We start from the raw sequence: 24,341 nt of genomic DNA on the forward strand, positions 1-24,341 counted from the left end.
AAATCTGGTGTTTCAAGCAAATTTCAGAAAATATGGTAATGAACTTTTATTGGACATTTAGGTCATTTCATTCATTTTGAGGGTGTCAGGAATAATTTTGGAAGTGGCAAGTTAATTTCTCCAATTCTTGTTATTCATGACGATGAACATGATATTAAAATGAGACATCATAGTTTTTTTATAATATTAAAGATAAATTTTTAATTTTTATTAAATTTTTAATCTTTGTTTAGAATGAAGATAATTATTTTGATCTTATTTAATTTTGAAATGTTCTTCATTTAGCCACATGCATGAAATACCACAAATACTAAAAATGTTCTCATTTTTAGATGTATGTCTCTTAAATATTGGATTAATAAATGAAAATTAAAGAAAACTAAAATTGATACATATTTTTCTTTCTTCTTTAAAAAATACTATTTGTTTTTTTTAATGGTTGGATTAATCCAACCGTTCATAATTGCAGACGAGGGCACAAAATTGGAGAATCCAATTCCAATTCTTTTTACATAAAGGAACATATAAACTAAAAGATTCCTTAATCTTGTTATGCAGATGAAAACTCATTACTAAATAAAATTTATTTTTTTTCATGTTACCATTGCATAATCCATTAATTATATGAAAATTATAAATTCAATATGAATCAAAAATCAAAATAGTGAAAAAAAAAATTCCATGTTACCATTGCATAATCTATTAATTATATGAAAATTATAAATTTAATATGAATCAAAAATCAAAATAGTGCATGCATTGCAAGAGATCTATGATTAACCTTCTAAAATTCAGGAATCAAGACATTTTTTTTGAAAGTTCCTCCCTAAACCCTAAATATATTAGAGGCATTGTAACACGCAATAAAAATTTATTTCAAATAAAAAATTAAGGGAGTTTATATAAATGAAAGTTCCTCCCTCCCGCACTTCCACGGACAGGTTCACAAATATTTCAGTAAATAAATAAACTTAAATAAATCAATAGAAACCATTCATAATAAATTTTTTAAAATAGTTATGTCCAAATGCTTTATACAATTACCACAATATGCAACCAACACCCTTACCATTAGGGTCATACTATCTTATATGAAAGAGTATAATTAGGATAAGCAAGTATAAGTAATAGACCTTTTTAATGGTTCATCTCTGCCAATAATGCTAAAAGTTTCACATTTTAGTTCATTATAGAGTGGAAGATGAGCCTGAGGAGGAAAAATTTAGGAAAGTAAAATTAAAGAATTAACTTTTAAATTATAATACATACAATTTCATCAGAAATGGGTGTGACAATAATGTAGAATCCACATCTTCATTTACCTTGACATGTCATATATTTGTTCTTCAGCAAATTCGTTTTATTTTCCTCATTCTTTCAAACGCCAAAATCATGTGACTAAACTTATATTACACACATTACATCTTCAAAAATTGCTATGGTGAAAAGAATAAAATATTTCACTTGTATTTCCTATTTGGGGAATTTTGGTTGGCATTATGTTCAAACAATGAATGGGAATCCCATTCAATTAAAAAATATATTTGATGAAAAGTATAATAAACTTCGAATTGCATTTTATATCTTCAGCTTCCACCCTCGGGCAGCAAGTGCTTCACGAACTCGGTTAGCTGCATCAGCAGTATCGTTAAGGGGTGGATAGCTCCAACTCTCTGATATCTGGAAATTAAGAAAACACACATCCAGTATAAAATATACATACTTGACAGTATATATAATTCCAGAAAGGCACCCTTCTACAATAATATTCAATTCTTGCATGGGGAATAAAGGTCATTGAGTTTTACTTACATCCTCAGAACCTGTAAACGCCCGAACAACTCCCCGCTCTCTCAATGATTTGTGAAATTCGGAAAACTTCCATTTACAACGCTCAGACCCCACAACGTAAACGGGCTTTCTGTGGAACAAACAAAATAATTTATTATCATAATATAAAATACTTGAACCAAGAGAAAGTATTTAAATTAGTGTTAATTTTAGAAATACTTATTCACAAGCTTACCCTGTGCTGCAAGCTTCACTTATCATACTAACAGAATCAGCCGTGACAACAAATGCATCAGCCCAAGCTAGATGGCCCATGTGAGGGTTAGGTCCTGAAATTGGTATATTATTGTCAGGTTATCTAACCACTTAATATCTTTTTAAAAAATTAAATGTTTGAGTAGATAATCTACTTGAAACCTATATAAATTTTTACCTTGCCCATCCCAAATATAAACTTTTGGATTATTTCCAAGTTCTTTCGATATAATGTTGGCCACCTGTTTAAAAAACCACAGAGAAGGAAGAAAATGTGAGTAGATAACAAAAGTGTTGCTTGGTGATGATATTTTGAGAAACTTAAGGATTCACCATACTTTTTGAGGAGTCTTCTCTGTAAAGGATATTCTAACACTTCCACAACTAGTAAGAACACTGAGCAAAGAGGCTACTAACTGCTTTGCAAGGTCTCCACCATATCTACAGTTACCTAAATCAATTAGGGAAATTAGTCAAATAATCAAAAAATATTGGCCACTATGGTTATGAAAGCTTAAATCCTTTTCCTCTAAGTTTTACTACATATCCAAGGATTAAATTTACAAATGGAAATTACTTGTTGGTCCTCCAATGTTGACAGCGAGTAATGGCCTGTGAACATGTGCAAATTCATCATGCCAAGTAGCAGCAGCACTACGTATTGAAGTGAAATCTATTTGATGTAAGGCTCCAGTTGTGAGAACCTGAGTGTACATTAAAGTCATAACAATTAACAGGGGCCAAGATAAAGTAAAATCATAGTCTCTCCCTCAAAGCAACAAGCTATTAATAGTCATATCATATGCACATTATACATACCACATGACTATCCGGAGGATCACGGGGAGTTACCCAACTTCGAATAAGCCGGGGAACTTGTTCTTGTCCTTGTGGAGTCAGAGGATAATAGTCATGCTTAGGTGCAATCACCATGTCAAACCTATTCAAATGCAATCTTGGATGTTGTATCTGGCCATTAGACATGAACAATGAAAAATAAGATTAAAAATCAGAGCCAACATTTTAGATAGTAATAAAGGTCAGAGCAAATACATGGGTGCAATAACATAGCGCCATATTAATTAACAATGAAATGTAAAACAGAATATGGATACTCCAACATTTATTTAAAAAGAGCACATACGTAAGTTTTATTACATTTTGGATCAAAGAGAGGACATTATCATTTATTGCTGATTTGGTTCATGACTAATTGAGTCTAGGACAAGCATGTCCTCCTGAACTTGATAAATTTACACTAAAAATCACACAATTTAGGCATGACATCAACAAGGCTTTTAAGTGCAGACTGCATAATGTTATGCAGCGGCAATATTTTGATTGGAGCAATTGTCACTGTAAATTATGGACATCATCAGCCCATATCAGCCGGCAATACAATACAAACACAAGCAGGAGCAGAACTGCAACTTAAACCTTGAAAGTGATAATTATCATCCTTAAAGAAAATAAAGTAAAAAAGACAGAATTTCATAAAGGAAAGAGATCGCAGAAGTAGTAAACCATTCCTTTAATTTTCTAGCAAGATCATGTCAAGGATTTGTAAACTAACCGCCTTAAAGATTGAAAGTAGACATGGAAAATTCCTACTCCACTAAGTCATTTGTTACTCCTAGTGTTCTGGAATGCATTCACAACCCCCCACTTTTATCAATCACCAGCTAAATTTTATTCTAGGTGAATTTGTAGGCACTAAGCTTATTTTTAATTTCACCTCAGTTTTCGTCAAAACAAAAACCAAATTATATAGCATTATTGGAACTGAATCATATGAATTTGAATTATATTCATGAATCAAACACTACCATAATGCACTATCATGATTCATATCTACTGAAAGATCGTTTAATTCAAAATCCTAATTAATGGTTTGCCTTAAAAACATTCATTATTTTCTATCTCTAACTAATGTACTGTCTTCCATCTGAACTATCCTCCTTATCAGTGCATCTAGGGTCTTTTTCACAGTTCACACATGTCCAAACCACCTAACATAAGATTCTATCCTCTTTTCCATAATAGGAGCTATACCTACTTTTTCTCTACTGATATCATTTCTAACCCATTTTGATCTTATTTTTTTGTTGGAGTTTTTCAGTCCAACAATCTGTTTCATACAACAAAGAATGCAGGTCTTATGGTTGTGTGATAAATTTTTCTTTTGATTTAAGTCATACATTTTAAGCACCTTCGTTTTACCGATAAATTGTTGTCCTAAATTTTTATGAGTGCACTGAAACATAGCTTAATTTACAAGATATAAGAGTAGAGGTAGATAAAAGAAAAACATGTGTTAAATCGGCAGACCTGAACGACAAAAACATTTTGAGATGCTAAGCTTTTTATGGAACTTGCAGTAGAAATGGTATCTCTTCCACATGCAACCACCAACAAAGGTCCCTCCCTGGACATATTATCAATTATATCATTATTTGTAAGGAGAGAAAGAACTAGGTGAAGATACAAGAAAGAGAATACAAGTAACAGGAAGTACTAGAACGTGAATCAGCAAAAATATTATAATGCGAAATTTAGAATACTGACTGAATTTGTGTAGGTCAATTAACTAGTCAAAAAATTAAGTTTCTGTTCAGTACAAGTGTCGAACATAAATTAACTGGAAGTCTAGTACTGCAGCTGTCTTAGTAGTATAAACTAATTAGACAAGAAATAAATTGTCAAGGAAGGAACTGGTAACAAGCAACACATTTAGTACCATATATATGAAGTAATTTGGTATACTGGCTTTGTTAAAAGGAAATTCATCATTCCGAAGATAATTAATAGTAAAGCCACACAAATATTTGAATCTGTCTTCGTAAAAAATCAAAGTATGCAGCCAAGCCATACACATCATTACAGCTTAATTCAGTTTTGCAGATAAAAGAAAAGGAAAAGAATTTACTTCTCATAAGTTTCTTGAGCAAATTTTACTATCTGCTTTGTATCGGCTTCTAAGATACCTAACAAGCCATCACTGACACCATTTTCTGAAGGCTTGAGCTTCTTTGGTTGAGATCTCAACAGTAGGTGGGAATAATCGCCAACCATTCTTACAATATAATATATTTTCTTATGGAGGGAGACTGGAAGCCAATGAAGCCACTCATTTACTCCTCCTTTAGGCCTGGTAACCCGCTGTGGCAATAATATAATGAGAAAGTTATTCAGCTGTGAAGTGATCATACGAAAAAGCATGGACACATATCATAATTATCAATAAGAGATAAGAGATCCAATAAAATCTGCTATGTGAAATAGCACATAGCATTCGAGGAGAATATAAAAAGCATTGCTGCATACAAGTAAAAGTTGAATAACTTTGTTTTTAAAAAAAGTGAATTGAGAGGTTTGAAAATAGATCATGTGCAGAACCTCGCATGTTGTCTCTTAAAAAACATGAATTAAGAGATTTATAGTCCTTGCTGGTGTTGGATGATAACACGTTGACAGGCAATGGAACCAAAGCACAACTTACATATTGAGAAGTTTACATATAAAGGTGATCATGGGATAGTACCCTCCAACACTTAAGTTTTCTATTCTAAAAACAGGTTGTGTACAGTTCAAACAAGAATTTTCAGTTTTATTTTTCAAACCAAAGAAGAAAAAGCCTAAAATTATTATTTTTTCTGTTATTGCCACTACAACTGTTATGGCCAAAACTGGAATACGACTATTTCCCTAATACAAACTGGTAGTCTTGCAGTTTTCTTCATAGATTCTCCAAAATCTGCTGACGCTATAGCAGCTATTTCATCAAACTGACAAATAGGTCTCTTGTCCATAAGAATAACTTATTATCTTCCTCCGTTAATATGTCACAAATGCATTTTTCCCCAATCAAATGTCAAAATGTAACAACATATTATTAATGTGACTCAATTCTATAGCTTACTGTTTAATGTACTAAATAACATATGGCTATTGTTTGGATTCAGCAACACTGAGGCCATTGCCTCTATTTGAGAACATTATTCAAGGAACATCACCCGCATAGAGGTGTCAGATTTGGATATGACACCGATAAAATAACAATTGTTGGAGTTTTGCACTGCATAGTATCATTCTCTATTAATAAAATCTTCCTGATGCAAGAACAAACCTAGCCAAACATAATCAAACTTCTTTTGCAATTTAAGCTTCTAAACTAAACACGACAGCACAGACACACGTTGGCACCGGTAATAATTTTAAAAAATTAATAAATTAAACTTAATCACAAGTGTTACTGTCGGCACCAAAACCTACACACCTTTTTTCAGAAGTTTCAGACCTACAGACCTATTTACTCATTTTACACTTTCTACATTGGCAAAATTCAATCTCATAATTATCATCTAACAACAACACTGCATGCTAGAATAATTTGTAATTGAATGATTAAATTCACCGTTTAGGTTTTCATACTCCAATTTCTACAATCCAAATCACAGTTACTATAATAATAATCGTACAATTAAGTTCAAACCTAGTAATAATCATACAATTAAGTTCAAAACTAGTTTCACAAAGTAGCAGAGAGAGGTTATTATATGCTTACATATAAGAAATAGTTATCGGAGAAGCCAAGTGCGCGAACCAATCCGATACTCTGATTCTCGGAGGCGGAGAAACCGTTTCCAATAACGACGGCGCGTCGGACGAAGGTATGAACTCCGGATTCGAAGATATCAGGAGTACCTCTATGGGCGGTAGGGCTCGGCGGTTCAGGAAGTTGAATTGGTCTCATCGATTTGATTGAACGTGTAAGACAAGATGTGAACAGTTTCAGTTCAAGAATTTGGGCGCATGGATTTTCTTGCGAAAAGGGGAGAAAGTTGAGAAAAATTGGGATTCTGGTGAGTGCAATACGGTGTTGTGGCTTGGCTGGTTGCGAAAGAGGCGTAAGTCTTAAGACTGTAACCGGCGAGTTGGCAAGACAACTACCCTTTTTTCTTTTTTTTCTTTTTTTTAATGAACATAACTAGTAAGATACCCGTGCTTCCGCACCGGTAAATTTATTTAATATTGTATGAAATTAATTAGATACTTTTTAATAAATGATTTAATTATAAATAAAAAATATTATATAAATTTAATTATATTAAATAATTATATAAAAAAAGAATCTGGAAGATGAAGATAAAAAAAAATGTAATTTTAACATTTAAAAATAAAAATTATCACTCAATTTATAGTAATTGTTGATTAAAATAAAATAGATACTTTGTTGATAATGACCCGTGAAATAAAAAATTTAATTGATCTGATATAAAATATATTTAAATACAAATGTAAAATGAACAAATAATCATATGAATTTAATTGTACTAAATAATCTTTAAAAAAAATCGTGAAATGAAGAAAAGAAAAAAATTTAAAAATAAGGATATTATCTCTCTAATAAAAAATGATTGATTAAAATAAAATAAGTATTATGTTGATAGTGACCCGTGATATTACAATATTTTTAATTTTATTAAAATTAAAAAATAAATTATTTTTTAGAGTTGATACATAAATAGAGAAAAAAAATTAAAATGAAAGTAAGAAAGTGTGGGAAGAAAATTTGAGAGAAATTTGAAATTTTAATTAAGAAAGAGAAAGTGTGTAATGATCGATTAAAAAAAATTAAATATTGTATTGATAGTGACCCGTGAGATAAATAAATATTTAATTTTATTAAAGTTAAAAAAATAGATTATTAATAATTTTTGTGATTAAATGAAAAAAAATTAAAATGAAAGTAAGAAAGTGTGGGAAAATGAAATGTTAAAGAAATTTGAAAATTTAAGTAAGAGAGAGAGAGAAGAAGTGTGTTGGGGAGAAAAAGTTGGTTATTGAAAAGTTAAAAAGTTGGACCAATGAGAGGCCGACAATTGGCGCTTGATTATTGAAAGGTTGAAAAAGTGATATGTGATTTTGTTAGTTACCGAATTGCCCTTTTTTATTTGTAAAATTTTTTTTAACTAAGGGCATAATAGTCAGATTGGTCAATCTTTTATTAATTGTTTGTATAGTAGATTCTTGGGGTAAAAGAAACTAGAAGGCTAAAGACCCATGGGTCAAAATCTCATTTTATTGTATAGAATTTCTTTATCCACCTCCCTATCTTCTTGGTCATCCCTGGCGAAAACCCTAAAATGCCCTTAAACTTCGGAAGAAAAAAGGTAGTTTCGGAAATGCACTTCTGAAAACATATTTTTTTTAATGAAAAAAACTGATTTCGGAGATGTACATCTGAAATAATGTTTTTTTTTCAGAAAATAGGTGAATTCGGAAGTGCATCTCCGAATTCACCCCCCTTGGAAGAATTCGGAAATGTACTCCCGAAATAAGGTCTGATACAGAAGAAAAATAACAAACAACAACGATTCAATTTATGTAAAGGGTGAAGATTACAAAGATCACATTACATAAAATTAAAGTTACATATTGTTAAACACGGGTAGGTGAGGATGAGTCAACATTTTGATAACGTCGGCCCCCGATCTTTGAAGTTTCACATCCAACTCGATCGGACCCTTTGAAGAAAATCGGTCGAACGTTGTCCATAAAACTGCTAAATCTTCGTCGTTCTTGACTTCAAATTGGGTGAATTGAACGTCTCCCTCGTCGTTAAGCGATGACGAGCGGTACTCAAGCTTGACAACCTTCCTATTTTCCGGATATTGCAATAACGTGTTGAGCGACGTTATCAATTCCGCGAACGGCGTGCCGCGTGAGAAGCGAAATTGGAACGGCATCTGGTAGCCACTGGTGAAGTAGACAAATGCTAGGTGGGGGTAGGTTTGTGTCATTGGTGTTTTGTGGTATGATGAGGATGAAAAGGATTGTGTTGTATTTATAGACTTATTGGAGTAATAATGGCCCAACAAACCTTATCTTGCATTCAGTGGATGTTTCGGAAATGAACTTCCGAAATAAGTCCAAAAACATGTATATTTCGGAAATGAACTTCCGAATTTAGCATAAACAGAGGTGAAAAATCAAATTTTGTGCATTGCATTCTGTTTTGAGATAACAATAACAATTACATACAAAATAGGCACAACATAAACAATGACAACATTAAACATACTTATATTATATATGTATTGAATCGGTTTGATTTTACATGGTAAACGACAATACATACAAAAAATGACACGCACCGGTCATTACAAAAAAAACGATCCGGTAAAAACTAAAATTCGCCGAACCAATCGGTGGCGCTTAGATCTAAAATCGGTATGTTCTTCGACCGCTCTCTATTTTCCTCACGCTCTTGCTTCATCATTTTTTCAAACTCCGTCATTCTTTCAACTTTCAACGAAAGGATCCGGCCAAGTCTCCGCCTCATTTGTATGATGTGCCGTCCACTGACAAGAAGTAGCCGGTATAGGACACCCCGGTTTCAAAAAAACTTGCATGAAGTGGCGCGATCTTAGATACCCGATACATATGATGCAGCTCGACGCGTCCAAAGGCGGTCGGCTATGAAGTGGAAAGAATGTCTCACATAATCCAATCTCGTCAAATCGACACACACCTGATCATACGCACTTGCTATGAGATGGCCCATATCGGGGAATGACATCCACTTCGAAACCGGGGCGATACCGCTTAGTGATGGAACAAGTGAATTATGAAGTTTCTCAAAGTTTTCTTGATTTTCATAGAGTCGGCGTAGATGTCCCTATGCGAAGTCAACTCCGAAATAAGTGCTCGTCGAATAAGAGTGTGATTTTATTCTCCTTTTCCGAGCAAACCCGCAACGGCCCGATATCCACAATTGTCGTCGGCTCCAACATCAACTATGTTATCAATATATTTGTGCGTAAAAAGTGGCATCTCATCAATGTAAATCATGGGAGATTTTTTGATCGGAGGTGTGCGAGGCGGCTTCGATATACACGCTCCTTTGTTACCACTACACTTGGATTTTGGTGCTGGTGAATCCGGGATCAATGCATCAACATGTTCAAAGTAGGAAGGAGATCGTTTGGTTGATGTGTCTTCTTGGGTATTTTTCGGCTTTTTCGGCGCACCTTTCGTTTTAACCGGTTGAGATGGCGGTTTCAAATCGGTGGTCTCCAGAAATGCAATTTTTCGCAATTGTTCTTTATGTGCATTTTCATTGTGTCATCCGCTTTAGCAAACTTATCCATTATCACTTCCAACTCGTCGGAGATGGTGATTTTGGAATCATTTTCTTTCGGCGGCTCGAAATCATCAAAACGAAGCTTCTTCCAATGGTCGATTACCTCATCCATGCGTATCGGTGAATTCAACTTCATCTTTTTAGAAAGTATACAAGCACATGGAAGCCCGTATATTTTTCTAATTGTGCACCCGCATTTAGAACTATCCGGACCCGTTGTCTCCGCCCGTTTCGCTTCATGAAACATAAAATTCAATCCCGAACAGGATATGTTGTAAATCAATTGCGAGAATAGATTTTGGCCCTTAAACCGGTGTTCCATAATCGTCTTGCTCCGACCGAAAGATGTTTGAATTTCATTGTGTTGATTTTCGAGCATTTGGTTCACGGTGTCCCATCCCCAACAAAAATCCCCCTTGCTATCACCCAACCATCTCTTCAACGCCGCATATGCGGATTCAACTCAGTTAGTTGTAGTGCAACCAAGATGTCTTACTCGATCCGTCCAAGCACAAACAACTTTTTCCTTTACTTTGTCAAGGATAGTGGATTCGACATAATGACAAAAAGTCTTAATAGAAACGCACAACGACCTAAAGTGTACCAATTTCTCGGTATATATCTCTTCGGAATGTGCATCTAAAACCTCCCTCCATGTGACCATAATCCTATCCACCATAACATCGGCTTTGATGACTTTACCGTTTTCATCCGGCCTATCTTTCGTGCCAACCGTGGGTTGGTGCTTACTTCTCACGTTGCACGTTATGTGATACCGACAAAGTAATGCGGTCGATGTCGGGAAGACGGTATCGACCGCAATCATCAAAGCATGGTCTCGGTCGGTAACAATGACACTTGGCATATTCTTTTGATCAACCAACAAAGACTTGCATATTTCCAAAGCCCATGTAAAGTTATCTTCTTTTTCACATTCCAAAAAAGCAAATCCGACCGAAAATGTCTTGTCCGTCGAGGTCACACCGACAATCTCTAGAAGCGGAAGCCTATACTTGTTGGTCTTGTACGTCGAATCCATCACAAGAACGGTTGGAAATGTGTTGAACAATTTGATACTTTCAGTATGAGTCCAAAAAATGTCATGCACCGTAACTTTGTCCTCGCACGTTCGGAAGCTTGACACGTATTGGTTATCGCCTAATAGTTTCAAAAGTTGTTGCATTTCCGACCGAGGGCCCATTTTCAAGACTTTAAGATTGTGCCGCTCATTGTATACTTGCTTGATATTTGAAACGCTATTCGGTTTTTTTCGCTTCAAATCGGCAAGTATGTTTCTCGGCGCCACTTTGATAATCGATAAATCCGAAATAACATTCTTCTCTTTGCGGGACAACCGACACGCCGTTGGATGCCCGTGTAGGTTGGCATTCAAGGCATGATTATGAATTCCACAAATGACGCTTAAACGCCACAAATCATCAACCCTCCGAGTCACGCACAACTTAAACGGACACCCACACTTTCTCGATCCTGTGTCTTCGTGTTTTAACACCCGGTTTGTTGGTACATACCTCTCACCCCTCTCGTAGTTCAAAACGACAAAAGCTTTCCGTCTACTTTTTCTATTGTCGGACCTTAAAATAACAATGCCAAATCCAAGTTTACTAGCTTCACTACGAACCCAATTAAGCAATTGTTCACGACAAGCAAAGCTCTGATCATTTGTAAATTATTCTCGTACATCCACCGCATCGATCATGGATTTAACATCGTTAACCGGATCATTATTAACGTTGACATCTTCTGGAACTACTACGTCATCGACGACAATGTTGTCCGGATGCACCATACCTAAAAAATGCAAAATTTAGCAAAAATGGTCAAAACTGTTTTTTTTTTAATACTGCCAAACATGATTTCGGAAGTTCATTTCCGAAATTTGTTAGGTGACTTATTTCAGAAATGAACTTCCGAACTGACGGAGTTTTCATCACAGAAATCAGCAACAAGGTAGTGAAATAGGGGATGAAATGAGAGATGTTTACCTCAAATTGTAGCTTTCTATGCCCCATTTAACGTGATCAACGGTTTGAAACTTGATTTTGAGACAAAAAATGGATTGATATTGATGGAAGTTTTGGAGAAGGTTTGGGTTTGTTTTGGAGAAAAATGATGAAATAGTGAAGGAAGGAAAATGGTATATGAACACATTATTTCAGAAATGTACTTCCGAAATAATAGCTGACTGTTAAAAACAAACGTATTTTTTGAAATTTTATGCATTTCGGAAATGCATCTCCGAAAACATCAATTTTTTGGAGATTTCGGAGATGCACTTCCGAAGTCTGAAAAAATTTAGAAAAAAAAATACTTCGAAGCTGCATCTCCAAAGTAGGGGCAACTTGGGAATTTCGCTGGGGGTCACCCCCATAGAGGGGTCAATAAAGAAATTCTCTTATTATATTCTTGATTAAGATTTGGGTTTTACTTTTTCACCATATTTTAGCTAGAGGATCTCTTAATACACCCTTAATACACTCTATGTACTTGAAAAATATCCTAGGTAATTTTCAAAAAACCCCTCAGTTTTCAGATTATATAATTGGACGCACTTTTTTTAACGTTAGTTTGTTTCGGAGATACATTTCCATAAACTGTTCGGAGATGTATCTTCGTATTTATGCAGAAAGTAATAACATATTATTTTGTAAATGTTTCTCTTATCAAATACTTAGAATGTATTCTAAGATTCGAAAATATTAAGGATATGAATAAAACGACATATACAAAGTTATAAGTCAAAATTACATAAATTCAATCCAAAAGTTACAACAAAGTTGATATAACTAATACAACCCAAAATGAATCAAGAGTACAAAAATAATAATATACTGCGTATGATGGACTATGAGTCGCCCTCGCCCTCGTGCCCTCTGTTCCTACGCTTCCTCTTGTACTACAGAACCTCCCGAGCCTCAGCCATTCATGGCATCTATAACGCCCTTCGTCTTAGAGCCATCCGAAAAGAGTCTTCCGTCAATATATGTCTGGTCAATCTACATGATACGACGACAACTAGGCAAGACATCAATAACATGATCTTCCCTAGCTTACTCCTCCTTTAGTATCTCCTGATGAGTTGGCCTAGGTGGATCTTCGGGAGCATCATGTACCATATAAGGATGTGACACCCGGAAGAACCACCAGATGTAACCGTCTACGTAGCTCCAATTGTTCTCAGCGACGGTACTTTGTGCCTCCTCTGGTACCATATGATTAAGATAATCATCAAACATAGCATCTATATCTCCGCATTTCATAGTGGGAGAAGCAATCACAAGAGGATCTCTAGGAATGTCCTACATGTAGCTGAATTGATGCATGACGCACTGAGGCAGATAAGGAGTCGTCAAATATGACCCGCAAGCCAATTATTCTGAGTATAAGACAATGTCATCAAAGGGAATCGTTTGATGGTGATCGACGTAACAATGAAATTGTATATCCTCAAATACCAAGCGGACAATATACACTCTGAACGGCTATGTCGCTTGATTCCTTCTATGTAGGGCGAATTCATAAGCATGCAGCTTATCTTCAATATAAATCGGCTCAAGTGACCAACTGGAGATGCGTAGGAAGTGCTGGAGGATCCAAGTTAGAAAACACGAATCATTAGTTAGTAACAGCGTTGCAATCATTAACAAAATGGCACATGACTGATATAAGATCAAGAAATGTTATCGTCAAAAGTGTGATACTGTCTATCACGTGTCTTGTCTTCCACATGCAACCTTCAGATAACTTAGAGTACAAGTAGACCAAACAAGCGCCCCTCAGTTGTACTCATGGATATGCTTAAAGTCCTTAAAGTACTGCAAATATATGACATCCACATAAGTGGCACTCTTATCCACAAAAATGACAGTGCCAACCAAATACAACAAGTATGCTCTTATAGCATACCCTTGATGCATCCATATTTGCTTTATCACCAACAACTGTATGTGGTCTCGCTATCTCATTTGTAAACACCTTCTACAAAAAGCTAAACCTAGCATGAGCCCCACGTGTGAAGTCAAGCTCCTTAATGGCATCCTATGGGTTAACTTCTATATAGTCTACCATAAACTCCAATACATCGTGTAACGCCCATTTATTTTTATTCAATTATTTAATTATTCGATTATGAATTATTTGGTGAATTTGTGATTTATTTGTGAATTTGTATTGTTGGAGGGGTGTGTGTCTAAAAGTGTAGGAACATGAAGGTGTGGCTAAACATTAGTGTTTATGCTATTTTATTAGAAGTTAAATAATAATAATAATAGAATAATTGATTAAATAATTAATTGGGCGTATTTAGTGTTAGCATGAGGAATAGTGGGGGTGTTGTTGTTAAGCCCATTAGTGAGGTAGAAGTTAGTAAGGGGTTAACTAAAAGAGAAAAGAGAATTGGGAAGAGGAAAATTAGACAAAACGTGAAAAGAGGAGTTATCGTAGAAGAGGAGAAATGGCACAAAGAGGCTAGAGCAAGGAATCCATTGTAAGAGTAGGGAATCACCAATTCAAGGTAAGGGTGGAGTTCTAACTCTATAAGGTTAGGTATGATGATTAGTAGATAGGAATGGGATTTTGATTTCTATGTTGATATTCTTAGGTTTTGAATGGGAAATCCATAGAATTGATAAATTGATGCATGTTTGATGATAATTTCTTGTTGCTATGTGATGTCTATGTGTTGTATGGTTTCTATCTCATGCAATTTGGCCTTGTTGCTGGTTCTTACAAAATTCCATGTTTTGATCGTAAATTCAGTGTCAAAAGTGATGTCGTAGAATTGTGTTTTTATGATCCCAATTGATGTTATATGAATAGAGGAACGTGAATATATGATTCTTTCGTAAAACCGGAATGTCTAAGATGGGTTTTGGGGGGGAAAGTGGCTTGGAAAGTAGCTGGCCGTAGTAGAATTTTTCTGCATAATCGCTATTTCGCTTAGCGAGACCTGGGAGAAAAAGTATATTTTTAAAATTTGAATCGGGTCTTGAATACCAATGACTTATCATGAGTTTTAGTGAATTTTTCGTATTTTTCTGGAATCATTTTAATGGTCTTTGAGCCGAGTGTTATGAAAAACCGAACACTTGAATTTTCTAAGTTTATGCATTGGAGTGGATGATTGTTTGAGAAAGACATCTTGAACCTTGTTTGTTGATTGTTGTTTATAAGTATATGATGTGGTTGTATGATGACGAAGAGGTGATACCTATATTGGCGTTTGTAGAAGGCTTATGCCTTGTGGTTGCATAATTGTGTTGTTACATGTCGGTATCGCATACATTACATTGTTGAGGGCTTATGCTCTATTGTTAGCCTTGATGGGAAATTTGTTGTGGGCTTATGCCTTGTTGCTGCCTATATTTATTGGCATTATATTGAGGGCTCATACCCTGTTGGTACCACATACATCTGAGTTGGTGTTGGTCTTATTGCATTTTATAACCAATGAAGTGATAATAGAATGCTTGTATTGAATACTTGCTTTTTACATGTTGATGGATGATGATAATTTTGTGAAGTTGGTGAAATGTGTATGACTTTATTCTCATATGCTTATTATCATACGTTTCTTTATATTGTTATGATATATCACCCCTTCTGTTTGAATGTTGCTTCTACATGGGTAACGTGGAGGTGATTCAGAGTGAAGGATGGTTACCTTCAGTTAGTTCGAGTTGGCATCGTTGCTCTTATACATAACACAAAAGGGATGAACACTTATTTGTTTTATTTGTTGGATTTTAAATGATTGTTGGAGCCTTCTTGAATATTGAAGTTGGCATTTGTTGAATTAAGGTGTTATGTTGGTTATAATTGAATCAATAATATTTTCTGCTGCGTAATAAAAGTTATTTTGAAGACTATGTTATTTTGATCGGTTCATCCAACATAAAATGTGTTATGCATCCGTTAATAATTACGAGCAAATGCATATGTTTTGAAAAATGTAACATCATAGTTTTGTGATGAAAATTTTTACTCTGATTTTACTATTATTCATTGGGGTAAATTAGGGTGTTACATTAGTGGTATTAAAGCAGATTGGTCCGTCCGGCTAAGTTGTCGAGTCAGTAGCATTGTTTGATAATCGAGTATTATCAACTTAGTTTTATAATTGTTGTTTGTTGTTGGTGTAAAACAGAAGATGGTTGGAAGGAAAGATGTTGTGATTTCTACTGCCTTGGAAGCGATGGCTTAGGCTATGCAGAATCAACCTAACGTTGGTGCGAATGATAAATCCCGCAGCTTGGCAACTTTACAGAGGGAGAATCCTTCTACCTTCAAAGGCAATTATGATCTCGATGGGGCACTAACATGGCTCAAGGAGATGGAAAGGATTTTTTGAGTGATGGACTGCTCTGTAGCAAAGAAGGTACGATATGGTACCCATATGCTGGTGGGAGAAGCTGATGACTGGTGGCTAGAGACTCGTCAGAGGTTGGAGACTGCAGGTGAAGTTATCACTTGGGTTGTATTCAGTAGGGAATTTATGAGGAGGTATTACCCTGAGGATGTCCGTGGGAAGAAGGAAATTTAATTTCTCGAACTGAAGAGGGAAATTTGTCGGTTACGGAGTATGCTACTAGGTTCATGGAACTGGAAAAGTTCTATCCTCATTATAACAAGGCAACTGTTGAGTTTTCCAACTGTATCAAATTTGAGAGCGGGTTATGCCCCGAGATCAAGAAGGCAATTGGATACCAAAAGATTTGTAAATTTTCAAATTTGGAAGATAGCTGCAGAATTTATGAGGAGGACCGTAATGCTTACTATAAGATCATAAATAAGAAGAGGGGTAAGCACCAACAGAATCGTGGGAAGCCTTATGATACTCCAGCTAGTAAGGGAAAATAGAAAGTTCCTAAGGGTAAGATGACTAATGGGGGAGATGCTCATGCTGGTATTGTATGTTTCAAATGTGGGAAGCCAGGTCATAAAAGTAATGCATGTACTGGAGATGTAAAAATGTGTTTCCGTTGTGGTAAAGTCGGGCATGAAATAGATGATTGTAAGCACAAAGAGGTAATTTGCTTCAACTGTGGCGAAGAAGTACATATTAGTACTCAGTGCCAAAAGCCGAAGAAAGCACAATTTGGTGGTAAAGTATTTGCTTTAGCACGAACTCGGACATCTAGCGAAGAGAAACTAATCTGTAATACGGTGGGAGAACTGACTTTTTAAAAATGTGCGGATAGCAAGAGTCGCCATCGACTTTTATTTTATCCAATTGGAAAGGCAAAAAGAACAGGAAAGACCTTTGAAAAGAGATTGAGTTTGGGGGGTAGGTTATACAAAGGGAAGGCGTAAGCACCCTTTGTATCCATGGTTATCCATGGGCTCTTAATTGCTTAGCTCACTTTTTGTTTGTTTGTTTGAAAAGTGTCGTGTGTGATTAAAAAAGATTTTGATTAAGGACTTTAGCTTGTACATAAGTGTAGCCTTTTGGAAATTGTTTTGAAAGGAAGTGTATGAAAGCATTCTTAATTTTGAATTGATTGTGAGCAAGCAGTTAAAAGCTACTTACCCTAAGTTTGTCTTTCTTGTTCTTTAAGTTTTTCGTTGGAAAGGGCTATCCATATAAGGAGGGTAGGTAGTCCTTTCATTGGATGTGTGGGTCATCGAATCCTTATAGGGGCTATCCATACCATAAAGAGGGTAGGAAGACCTATGTATAGGATGTGAATAGTCATAAAGGCAACAAGTAAGGATACCTTAGCAAATCGAAGGGACTATCATCATTTAATCGAAGCAACATCGAGGGACGAAATCATTTTATTCGTAGGCAACTTGAAGGGACTGTGATCTTTATATCGAGGGACTATGATGATTTTGAATTGAAGGCAACAGGTGCTAAGGTATCCCTACATCCGAGGGACTTGACTATTTAATCGAAAGGCAACATGAGAGAGATTACCTTAAAGGTGAGTGGGTGCAACAATCACGTGAATTGGATTCATATATTTATCTTGCATTAGGTGAGCTATATTCAATTAATTGTTTTGTCATTCCCTATTTTACCAACCACGCAGTTAATATCATACAAAAATTTAAAGTGCGGAAATTAAATCCTACGCTATTACAAGGTTTCAGGGAGGGGGATTACAATACCAAAACGGGGGATGCGGAAAAGTAAAATCCTAGTTTAAACTATTACAAGGCTTTGGGGCAATTACATAATAATTAATAAAAATAGGCGGAAAATAAAAGCCTAATTACTATTACAACCCTTAGCAGTTACATAATATGGAAAAACTACGGAGAAATAAAATACGGAAAGAAAAATCCTAATTATGAGAAGAAGAGAATTTAGGGTTAAAAAAAGATTTACTTGTTAATGTTAAACTAAATCTAATTAAATTAATGAAAATAAATCTAATTATCTAATTATGTACAAATTAAATCTATTCTAATTAAATCTGTAATTAATTTTAATTATTAAGTCTAAAAAATCTAATCAAATCCTAATTATTAAATTAATCAAAATTATGTTAAAAAAATAAAATAAAATAAAATCAATTAAACCTAAATCTAATTATTTTAAAAAATATTCTAATTACTAAATCTAATCTAATTAAATTTTAAATTGTAAATTAATCCTAATTATTAAATCCAATCAAATCCTAAATCTAATCAAATAAAATTAATGTTAGGGGAAAAAATCAAATCAAACTAGAACTAATATTTTTGTGTTTTTTATGATTTTGTAATGATTAAACTAATTAAAATATCCTAATTAAATTAAAATAAATTAGTTGAAGAAAGAAAGAAAAAAAATTAATCGGTTAAAAAAACCCTAATTCTAATTAATTAATGGAAATCAAGGGTTAATAAATAATTAAAAGTTAAAAGGTTAATTAATAAAATAAGAGAAAATAGTGAAAAGGTGATGAAAATTGGGAGAAAAAAGATTGAGAGACGTCGACGTTACCGGCATGACGGTTGTGGGGCTGCTACATTTTGCGGTCCCGTTGGAGGGATCGCCGACGGTTGAGGTGTGAAGGAGTGATGCGGACCCGGTTGATTCGGTGATTCTGACTAAGTTCCACTTCTCTCTTTTTTTCCCCTTCTACGTCTTTGATAGATTATTTTCCATGTGATTTCATCTTCTTCCCCATATGTATTCTCTCTTCTCCCTTCACACAAACAAAATCAAATCAAAAGAAAACAACACTTTCAAAACAATAATCATGGCCATCAATTGAACCAATAAAAGCTAGCAAAAATAAAAAAAATAAACAACACCACCTGAGGGATCCGATGGCGGTTTGTGGAGGAAAGATGGGCGTTGAACCGCTCGGTTCTACGGTGAGAGGAAGATATAAGTTCTTGAGTTTTTTTTTGAAAGTGTTCTTGATGTTCTTCAACAAACTATGAAATTGTTATGATATTCATGAGAGAAAGTGAAGTTTGATCTTAGAGAGGAGGAGAAAATATTTTGTGTTTGTGAGAAGAGAGAGAGTGGGAATAAGGGTTAGAATTGTTCGTTTTAGATGTGTGAAAAGAGTGACTATTTATACACAAAAAATAGGTTAAGTAAAAAAGGAAAATTAAAATCTATGAATCAAATCAAGGCCAAAAAAATTAATCTGTTTTAATTCTAGCAAGAAATTAAATCAAAATAATTTAATGAGATTGACTTGCCCCCTAAGATATGGAAAGGGTTATTAATAGAACAAATAAGATTAAAAAAAAAACTTTCTTTTTTTGGATTTTTTGAATATTTTATGATTTTTGGTGATTTTTTGACTAAAAAATGCATTAAAGTGAAAATTGACTATTTTAAAAAATGCCTATTTAATTAGTGCAAAAATTAAATTAAAATAATAAAAAAATGCAATTTTTATGATTTTTGAACAATGGAAATAAAGTTAGAATTAAAATTAGAAAACAAATAACAAAGGAGAAATGTTAGAAGTGAGATTCGAGCCCGGGACCTCTCGCTCATGTACCTTTTAACCTCAAATCCTTACCAACTGTGCTACGTCACTTATTCGAAATAAAATGACGTTTGCAAATGTATGAGGGAAAATTTTGGGGTACAATAGCTGCCCCTGTTCAATCTTCTTAAACCTGAGGATGTAGATTGGCTTGTGTGCGTGTCGGAATCTGAAGGTAGAAAAGGATTGAACATTAGAATACCCAGAAATTTGCCCTTGTTGAGGTAGGGACTTTTGTCAGAGATGGGCTTGAAGATGCCATCCAATTGTTGGTGAAGTATTGTCGGAGACGGGCTTGAGATGCCATCTGGACACACTATTGTTGGAGATGAGCTTAAAGATGCCATCTTGACGTTGACAAAAAGTTATTGGAGATGGGCTTGCAGATGCCATCAGTTAATGTATTGACCTGTGTCAGAATGAGTCGTACGTTAGACTGTATCTGTGGTGTCAGGATTAAATTGTTGGCTCGATTTCCCTGAGCGTCGGGATCATATAAGTGAATTGATTGTAGTGACCTTATTGTCATGACTCCATTGTCGTGACTCCATTATCGTAAATCCATTGTTGTGACTCAATTGTCGTGACTCCATCGTCGTGACTCCATTGTCATGATCGTTTTTGAACTGAATACCGGGATTAGATATGTGACTCCATCGTCGTGACTCAATTGTCGTGACTCCATTGTCGTGACTCAATTGTCGTGACTCCATTGTCGTGACTCATTGTCGTGACTTCATTGTCATGACTCCATTGTCGTGATCATTTGTGGTGACTCCATTGTCGTGACTTCATTGTCGTGACTCCATTGTTGTGACTTCATTGTCGTGACTGCATTGTCGTGACTCAATTGTCGTGACTCCATTGTCGTGACTCCATTGTCGTGACTCCATTTTCATGGTCTTTTCTCAATTGGGTGTCATGATTAAGTTTGTCTCTTTCTTTGATTGTGTCAGCACCGTTCATAGTGACCAAATTAGATCTTTGAATGTTGATTGTGTCAGCACCGTTCGTAGTAACTGAATTAGATCTTGGAAAGATGATTGTGTACGAATGGTCTTAAAGATGCCATTCAGTGAGTTTGATAAGACTTTGTCGGTGACAGGCTTGCGGATGCCGTCTGAAAGAGATATTTGTCAAAAGTTTAGAGGGTCATGCTTTCAAAATGTACACCTGATAGGAATGTTCAGAATGTCCGGGGTTCGAGCTTCCATAACGTATACCTGGTGTAGAGTTCAGACTATTCAGGGTTCAAGCTTCCGGGGTGTAACTTGCATAGATATCAGATCATTCGGGGTTCAGGCTTCCGAAACATATCTGGCGTAAAATTCAGATCATTCGGGGTTCAGGCTTCTGAAACATATCTGTCGTAGATTTCAAATCATTCGGGGTTCAGGCTTCCAAAACATATCTGGCGTGGATTTCAGATCATTCGGGGTTCAGGCTTCCGAAACATATCAGGCATAGAGATTCAGATCATCCGGGGTTCAGGCTTCTGAAACATATTTGTCGTAGATTTCAGATCATTCGGGGTTCAGGCTTCCGAAACATATCTGGCGTAGATTTCTCAGATCATCCGGGGTTCAGGCTTCCGAAACATATCTGGCGTAAATATCAGATCATCTAGGGTTCAGGTTTCCGGAACATATCTGGCGTAGATATCAGATCAACTGGGGTTCAGGCTTGTGAAACATATCTAGCCTAGATATCAGATCATCTGGGGTTCAGGCTTCCGAAACATATATGGCGTAGATTTCAGATCATTCGGGGTCCAGGCTTCCGAAACATATCTGGCGTAGATTTTCAGATCATCCGGGGTTCGAGCTTCCGGAACATATATGGCGTAGATATCAGACCATTCGGGGTTTAGGCTTCCGAAACATATCTGGCATAGAGATTCAGATCATTCGGGGTTCAGGCTTCCGAAACATATTTGGCGTAGATTTTTAGATCATCTGGGGTTCAGGCTTCCGGAACATATCTGGCGTAGATATCAGATCATTCTGGGTTGAGGCTTTCGAAACATATCTGACATAGAGATTTAGATCATCCGGGGTTCAAGCTTCCGGAGTGGATTTTTTCCAAGAATTTGGGGTTCGAGCTTCCAGATTGTACGCTTGATAGTGATTGTTTGATGATATCTGTCTAACTAGTTGGTCAACCTGAAAGATAAAATTAGTTATATGCAATGTCATGATGCATGTATTGTATTGTGGTATGAAGTTCTCAAAATAAATGAGAATTTTGTATATTGCGTATGTATTTGTAATATATGAATGTGTTTATGACATATGATGTATGAATATGATTTATGCTATCTCCATATCACTGTGATTTTGATGTCTGATCTTTATTTTGAAGATGCCCAGCTGGGGATTTCTGATCTCTGCTTGGGGATGAAAGCAATTTGAGTGATTGGTCCTAATGTACCCAGACTGGGGATAAGAGAGGTGAATAACCCTGTTTGGAGAAGGGATTGAAGATAGCTACTTGAGGAATACTCTGTGGGGATATGATCTTGTGAAACCGGCTCTGTGGGAAGACATGGATGCCTTGAACATTGCCCCCAATGGTTATTGTAACTGTCGTTCCTAGACTTGTATTGATTGGGACACACCAATGAAAATTTGATCGAAGTGTCAAACGGGCCTTGCATAGCTTTGCCCCGGCTAGTAGGGACTTTGAAGAGATTCGCCTTGTGAGGACCTTCTGAGATATATACTATGGGTGGCTTGCTCCTAGTAATCATAAACTTAGGGTGATTGGGAAGTAGCTTCAGACCCACTTGGGTGCATGCCCCTGATTGTTTGGCATTATTGAGAGATTCTTGGAATCTTGACCTGATTGCCCCAGATTGATTGGACAAAGCATGTCATGCCCCTTGTGTTCGTTAACTTTTAATTGAGTCAATGGTAAGAGATGTTGATGCTGAAGTGGTTTCGTCTGTCGGGATAGCTTTTAGTCATTAGTCGTACCCTGTGCAAATTCTTCCTGATGCTAACATTTGAAATTATATAGCAGAAGATGTTTAATAATGGATCCATGAGATGCAATGCATATGTCTGTCTTGAGTTTTTGAAAAACATTAAAGTAAAGGTGTAAAAAGCGTGATATTTGTAAAAACGTGATATCAACTCAGCGTTCATGGCAAACCTTAAGGAGTCAGGGTACCCTTTTGGTAACAGTATGCTTTCGAACTAACCATGCTTCAGTTTGGACTTTCAAGGGTTGTAATGTGGCTTGGTTCACGGTTTAAGAAACAAAGGGTAATGGCTCAAAGTTTAATTGTACCCATCCCACTCTTCGTGATGTTCTTCGATCCTATAATCAATTAACTTTGCGTTTAAGTCTTAGCAGAGCTTTAAAGTCGTAATACTGACATTTGATGATGGTTAAAGCACTGGAAGTTTATTTGGACAGGCAGTCATCCTTTTTTGTAGTATTTTCTTTTTCTTTTGTCGAGGATTTTAAGCAACCTTTTTTTTTTACTTTGTTATCCCTAACTTTTGCCTGAACTGTTTATTTTGAGATTAAAGTCAGCGGGATGCTTCAATTTTTGATAAGTCTCCTTCATAGGTTTTGACTTAACATTTTTTTTCTTTTGATAAATGTTGACTGCCTGACTTAATAGTTGCGGGAACCCATCATTATTTGTGTAAACAACAACTAGTTTAATTGAGTTAACTGAGTAACTACCCTGCCCCAGGTTAAGATCAAGGTTTTAATCTGTACGAGAAAGAAAACTTCTACTTCTTAGGCTCAAAGAGGTTGACGAGGGATTAACATCCTTATATCTCCACTGTTTAGGAATTGAAACAATGTAGGTACATCGTTAACATAGTCCATTCAAAAGCATATTGTATGAGGTTGCGGTATCATTTTCGTCATCCTCCCTCAAAAGGCTTACCGCTTAGCAGGAGTTGAATATCACAAAACATAAACAAAGTAAAGACACAATTTAAATGAGTGATAGAGAAATAATTAATTTAAGACAAACATATGCAATGCACTAATGATGATTATTAAAACAAATAAGTATATCATAAGTCAAATGTTTAAACAAACAAAATAGAAATTGCAAATGAAAGTAGATCTAATGATCCAAAAGTTCGTCCGTCTAGACATTAATCAGTCTTGTCATGACTAGGCATGGGAGCGGTGATCACCACAGGAGTCTTGGGAGGGTT

The 24,341-nt window shown here is 35.5% G+C and overlaps 1 protein-coding gene across 1 annotated transcript; it reads right to left on the reverse strand.

Annotated features, from left to right (window-relative positions):
* Window positions 1-1,442: 1,442 nt before the first annotated feature.
* LOC131601821 (mitochondrial fission protein ELM1-like) lies at window positions 1,443-6,993 on the reverse strand. The gene is made up of 10 exons (XM_058873715.1): window positions 6,611-6,993; window positions 4,973-5,205; window positions 4,375-4,471; window positions 2,866-3,015; window positions 2,624-2,750; window positions 2,385-2,497; window positions 2,225-2,288; window positions 2,027-2,120; window positions 1,813-1,921; window positions 1,443-1,680 (listed from the first exon to the last, which is right to left on the reverse strand). Exons 1-10 carry the CDS (start codon window positions 6,797-6,799, stop codon window positions 1,579-1,581), a joined length of 1,278 nt encoding a protein of 425 aa, XP_058729698.1. The 5' UTR covers window positions 6,800-6,993; the 3' UTR covers window positions 1,443-1,578.
* Between the last annotated feature and the right edge of the window lie 17,348 nt (window positions 6,994-24,341).

The sequence above is a fragment of the Vicia villosa genome, linkage group LG5 (genome assembly GCF_029867415.1).
Source record: "Vicia villosa cultivar HV-30 ecotype Madison, WI linkage group LG5, Vvil1.0, whole genome shotgun sequence".
In the NCBI taxonomy this organism is placed as follows: domain Eukaryota; kingdom Viridiplantae; phylum Streptophyta; class Magnoliopsida; order Fabales; family Fabaceae; genus Vicia; species Vicia villosa.

Coding starts and splice junctions, on each gene's coding strand:
- LOC131601821 (XM_058873715.1), bottom strand. CDS start 6,799: ATGAGACCAATTCAACTTCCTGAACCGCCGAGCCCTACCGCCCATAGA. Junction 4,472..4,972: donor GCTCAAGAAACTTATGAGAA/GTAAATTCTTTT, acceptor TAATATGTCCAG/GGAGGGACCTTTGTTGGTGG. Junction 2,289..2,384: donor CAGAGAAGACTCCTCAAAAA/GTATGGTGAATC, acceptor TTTTTTAAACAG/GTGGCCAACATTATATCGAA.